General features: G+C 45.2%; 1 protein-coding gene across 1 annotated transcript; it reads right to left on the bottom strand.

Annotated features, from left to right (window-relative positions):
* Positions 1–3,639: 3,639 nt before the first annotated feature.
* Positions 3,640–5,349, bottom strand: LOC149359762 (uncharacterized). The gene is made up of 2 exons (XM_089567738.1): positions 3,904–5,349; positions 3,640–3,873 (listed from the first exon to the last, which is right to left on the bottom strand). Exons 1-2 carry the CDS (start codon positions 5,347–5,349, stop codon positions 3,640–3,642), a joined length of 1,680 nt encoding a protein of 559 aa, XP_089423864.1.
* Positions 5,350–5,929: the final 580 nt, after the last annotated feature.

Consider the following 5,929-nt stretch of genomic DNA (forward strand, 5'->3'; position numbering starts at 1 on the left):
AGACATTTAAATTTGTTTTATCCTCTGTCCTCCTCCTCGAAATTTTTAGTGTGGTATTGATGTTTGATGTTCGCCATCGTCATTTACAAAAAGCCAAATTATCTAAATACCAAATACTTGTGATACGGTAAAACTACAATTTGTAGATGGCGACAGGCCCGCAGCGCTTTTTAATGTTGAGCGTAACATTTTCGCTAAAGTACTCGCAAATCGACTATAGCTTGCAATGTCTACTTTGATTGGACCTTATCAAACATATGACTTGAGGGGATTGATAGTACAGTCTAATCTACATGTTTCGCGCCCGATGTTGCAGTATTGCTGCGACATTCATGAGCAACTAGCACTGCTTCCAATTGACTTGGCATTCGATCTCGTGTGGCAATAAAGTTTTTCTCTTAAACCAGATCAGTGTGTGTTCAGTTTTCTTCTAGGATACGCCCTTGCTACAAAAACTGTTCAACGCGCCTGATTGTAAATGGCTGTCTCTCACAACCAGTCTGCATTCAGTCAGTCCTCTGTAGAACAAAGTTTCCCACTGTCCCCGCTCTTATTCGCACTGTACTTGGAGCCACTTCGCATAAGTGTTATAAACAGTAGAGCCGTGATTGGTTCCCGTATTATGAGTCACGAACTGAAGGTATTAGCTTATACAGATGACCTCATGTTTTTCTGTGCTGATAAGGCAAACATCGATGAGGTTATTCGTTTAACGGAGCACTTTCGCTCAGTGTCAAGAGCTCGTATTAATCGTTCTAGGAGTTGCGGTCTCTGGTTTGGAATGAGGGGATCGACATGTCCTGAATGTGCTGGCGTGCAATGGAGATCTAGGCCACCCAAGCGCCTCGGCGCCCCTTGAGTGCCGTTAAGCATAGTGCACATTACCCGAAAGACCATGTGCCAACTCTTCAGCGCTATGTTCAGACTGTTGTCGCCATAGTCCTTCGATTTTTGACGGAGTGACCGCATGCAATCTGTTTGTTGCCACTGAAACTTACCGTGTGCTCACAAGTATTCACTGCACAAGTCTCTATATCCAGTGTTTTCACAGAGTTTTCGCCAATTTTGTGGTGGATTCGTGTTTTGAATCTATGAGGTGTGATAACGTTTCGCAGCCTGTAATCGCTGGCGGCCTCGGTTTAGTCCATCTGTATGTCAGACTAATAGTTTCACATTTAGGGGTTTTCCGTGACTCTACACCATCCATAGTGTGTGCGTTCTTGCAAGTCAATTTATTTCATGTTTTACCGAACTTCATAGTGTTTTATAATGTTTCTGATCAACTTGGTTTGTGGGGCTCAGTGCATGGAATGTACTTGCCTGTTCGTTTCCTGCTTGTTTGCTTCTCCCCTGAGTTTCCGTTTTCATTTTGGAGGAAACGGTTGTACAAGGATTTAATTTGCATGCTCACCTCTCCAACAATGTCCCCCTCTATTTTGGTTTTCTGCGTCAGGGCGTACTAAAAAAAATTAAAAATTCCCCTCTCGCCGTGTGCTAACGCATTTTTTATGCGAAAACATTTCTTGCCTCATGAGTAGCGTGGACAGGACGTGTCACCACGGGCTGTGGACAGATCGCCTACTCACGAACCGTCGATCATCCAGTAAGAGTGCAATTATGATATGATATAACTAATTTCGCTAATTACTCCCAGTGATTAACAAAACTGGCGAATTGCTATTAATTCTTCCAGAACTGAACGAGCAATAAAAATAAAGTAATTAATTATTATTAATAAAATTATTGAAGAAATCAATAATTAAAATTGATGAATAAAGATAAGTAGTTTGGCCTTCACTTTAGAGTTGAGTTAATTACTGATATACTGAGTTCATGATTGACTAATTAAATAATTATTACCAATGAATAATGACATTCCTAAATAACACAGGCGGCAACGAAACTAAAAGGTTTCGCATTTCCGGACGTTTAATTTTTATAAGCTACATATCGAGACATTGCCTTTAAAAACTTGTTAGGAAAAAAGGGATTTTTTGTGTCTACCGTAAATTTCCACTTTTCTGATGCTCTAGAAACCATTGAGTATTCTCTCATTGATTGCAAAGGTACAATACTTTTGGGGGATACCTTGCAGCAGACATTGAAAAAAAAAGAGAATTTAACACCGCGTTCTGTACGATATCTCACTGTACTGCCGTTTGTTGTTGGACCATTGCACATGTTCTTTCAGACTCGACTGCACAGCTTCTGGAAAACATGCATAATGGATCGACATTGTGAATCTGGCACCATGGGCTTGTGCTTTTGGTATGAAGGCACAAGCCCAGTCAAAGAGGTATGTATTGACTATAGCTGAAGCTTGAAAAGTTGTCCTGGTTAAGAGAATTCCAGATATAAAGGCACAAGACGAGGGAGGAGGTGTATTTCTTTTTCTGGAGAGTAAAGTGCTGGCGCTACATGATTCTGCAGGAAAATAGGGGCTATCTGAGCGAGTTTGTTGAGCGCGTTCCAACTTCTTTCGGCGCGCCTTCAAGACCATGTTCTCTCCTCCGCTCTTATGACCCGGATTCCATACGTACAGGTGCTAAATTTGACAGCCTTGTTGTCCAGGCAATTAGATTGTAGAAGACAATGCTCATAGCTCGATAAACATTCTGAAGGGACTCAAAGTCAAAAACAGACAACGAACTCTTCTCTTGCACCAATGGCAGAAGCTCTGCCTTTTCTATTCTTTGATGCGGAGTTTGCAAAGTTTAAAGCTTCAATTTCTTCGCCGACTTAACAAGCGATATAGTTGGTAGAAAATTCAACACTGCTAAACTCTGATATACAGTGCGGAAGGTCAAACTTCCTCAGTGTGACGCTTCCTCGATGCGCTTAAATAGTATCTGTGCACGGCTCACAAAACTTACCTGTGTAATAAGGGAGTAATTACTCATTGACGTCCACCCAAGCGCAGCCATACGGCTACAAAGGAAAGCTATACAGCTTTCTCAGAAACTTCGCAGTTAAAGAAAATTTTGTCCTGGTCCGGGGTTCGAACCCGGGACCACCGCTTCGCCGCAGCAGTCGCTCTACCAAATGAGCTAACCGGGACGGCAAGCTTATGGTAGGGCGAGAGTGAATTGATCAATAACCCGAAGTGGCAACAGTGTTGGTCAAATGTTTAGGGAAATCCCCCAAAGTGGAGTAGATTTGTAATAAGGGAGTAATTGACGCCCACCCAAGCGCAGTCATACGGCTACAAAGGAAAGCCCTACCATAAGCTTGACGTCCCGGTTAGCTCAATTTGGTAGAGCGACTGCTCCGGTGAAGCGGTGGTCCCGGGTTTTGAACCCCGGACCAGGACGAATTTTTATTTAACTGCGAAGTTTCTGAGAAAGCTGTATGGCTTTCCTTTGTAGCCGTATGGCTGCGCTTGGGTGGACGTCAATGAGTAATTACTCCCTTATTGCAAATCTGCTCCACCTTGGGGGATTTCCCTAAACATTTGACCAAAACCTACCTTTATCAACAAGACATCGAGCTCGAATACTGACCTTTAGCTTCGCGACCCAACTTCATTTGTAACAGCACACATGTTGAACACAGAATATAAACACTGATAATTAGCAGGTACACAGGTGCCTGAACGTTTTTGATGCGAGGAAAAAAAAAGGCATTACCTTCAGCCCAGCGTCACTCAAAGCACCACAGCCAGCCTTCATCGAGCTTCTCAAGTTCCGAAGAAAGCATCAGCGGTTCGTCCAAATGTTCCACACGGCTGCCTGAGATTAGGCCCGTTTCAACGTCAACTGCACTTCCAGTAAAAATGTCCACTCCCGGATGTGGTGAGTATGACCCCGACAGCTTACGGCCTTTGGCAGCATCACCAGCAGCATAAACCCCTCCAGCACAAGCATGCCTAGCACCCTTTGCTGCTGCTGCTGCCTTTGCTCTAACTCCCTTAGCTCCCTTTGCTTTGCTGCGGTGTTCAACAAATTGGTGTGTCCGCGATATGAATGAGGGCTTTTCAGCCCGGGTGTCTCTTGACATGTTCGCCTTTTCAGATGCTGGCGGTCGCTCTTGACGGCGGTCTTGTCCTGAACTCAGGGTATCACCTGCGGCCAGACAGTCAATCTCAACAAGGGTCCTTGACCTTTGCTTTTTCACAAAGGTACTACTTGAGGACCTGGCATCGTTGGTGACTGGATCGAATCTGGCAATGGGCTTTGCGGTTTGCTTCGTGTACCCAGCAAGCCCTGTTTGGCGACACTCGCTAGTTTTCTGAAAACTAGCACCCGCAGGTCGGCAAGGTGGTACAGACGTCGATTCGGTAGCGGCAGTCTGTCCCTGACGTATTCTCTCAACTTCTGTTTTCGTCGTTCCGGAGACATGGGACATTTCGTGAGGCACTTTCTCTGATCTTAATCTCACTTCAGACGAACACTGTTCCGCCAAATCAGCACTTCCTTCACCTTTGGCATGAGCTGGCATTTTTCTCTTGCAAGGCCCGCGTCTTTCTAAGCGGGGGTCAACTTTTTGCGCATTACGCGGGTTGAGGGATTCGTTTATCCTTTTCGAGTATGTAGTGCCTCTCAGTGAGGATGCTTCTGCTTCAGTCTGCGTTGATGCATGGCCTATATTATCAGCGCTCACAGGACTAACACAAGGTGAGATATCCATCGGTGGTGCATCCTGGCTCCCATTCACAAGGCTGGTAGATTCTTGATATGAAGGCCTTTCTTGCACGACTGTAGAATGATACTCAAAATTTGACGTGGCTTTCGGCACATACGGTGAAGGGAAACCATAATAGGCTCCAGCCCAACCATTGTAGTTACCGCTCCAGTACTGTTGATAGGGGTTGTATGGTGGCCATGGAAAACCGCCATAGTAGGAATTCGGCTGGAACCTGGGCAGGAACCAGAGCGGTGGGGGTGGAATATGGCGCCAGAAAGCGAAGGAATCGCCCTGGGTAGTGTTCTGCATCGGCGATGTAGCCTGTCCGCACGCCTCATCTCCGACACAGTTTTGCATTATCGATGCTGCCTGTCCACGCGAGGCTTCCACTGCAGAGTTCTGGTATAGCAGTGCTACCTGTGCAGACGAGTCATTATCGGCACAGTTCTGGTTGACTGAAGTGGCCTGCTCACAAAAAGTGCCCCCGGCAGTGTTTTTGTTCGGCGCTGCTACTTCTCCAGAAGAGGCGTCCTCGGCACAGTTGTGGTTGGGAGATTCTGCCTGCCCAGATGAGTCATTCCCGGTCGAGTACTGGTATACCGATGATGCACCCTGTCCGCACGAGGCGTACTCAGTACAGTTCCGGTTCACCAATGCTGCGTGCTCACAAGAAGCGTCCGCGGCACGGTTCTGGTTCGGCAGTGCTCTCTGTTCACTTCTGTCCATGGCTCATTAGGAGCAGCACCCTGGAATACAAACGCAAAAGATGTAACATGCGGTCGACTTAGCTCTCATTTCTTACAGCATACTTGTTTATTTATTTATTTATACAAATACCTCTCAGGTTCCTCACTTGGAACATTGTGTGAGGGGAGGGGTTACAATATTTAGCAGACAAAAGATGGTACAAAGTGGAAAGAATAAAAGTAAACAATATTAAATACATTGGACTGCAAACAATTATTACAACGTACTTGAAGAAAACCGTATTATATTGATACAGAGGGAAAAACAGCAAACGAATGGCGGCACTGCATGGATTTGACTACACATACGAACACAATTTATGTACTATATCATGGAATGCATGAAGGTGGCTAATTCGTTTTTGAACATTAGTGGGTCACGTATGGTAGCAATGCAATCCGGAAGACCATTCCAACACTTGATAGCACGTGGCATAGCAGAAGAATTAAATGCGAGTGTTCGGCCGAATAGACGTTGGAAGCTATGATTATTATTACTGCAGTACAAGGTTAATAAAATTTATCCGGACCTTGGAAGTCAATTAGCGGGCGAAAGGTTG

Source organism: Amblyomma mixtum, chromosome 2, assembly GCF_055824585.1.
Source record: "Amblyomma mixtum isolate Tamu chromosome 2, ASM5582458v1, whole genome shotgun sequence".
Taxonomy (NCBI): Eukaryota; Metazoa; Arthropoda; class Arachnida; order Ixodida; family Ixodidae; genus Amblyomma; species Amblyomma mixtum.

Coding starts and splice junctions, on each gene's coding strand:
- LOC149359762 (XM_089567738.1), bottom strand. CDS start 5,349: ATGGACAGAAGTGAACAGAGAGCACTGCCGAACCAGAACCGTGCCGCG. Junction 3,874..3,903: donor AAGCAAAGGGAGCTAAGGGA/GTTAGAGCAAAG, acceptor GCAGCAGCAAAG/GGTGCTAGGCATGCTTGTGC.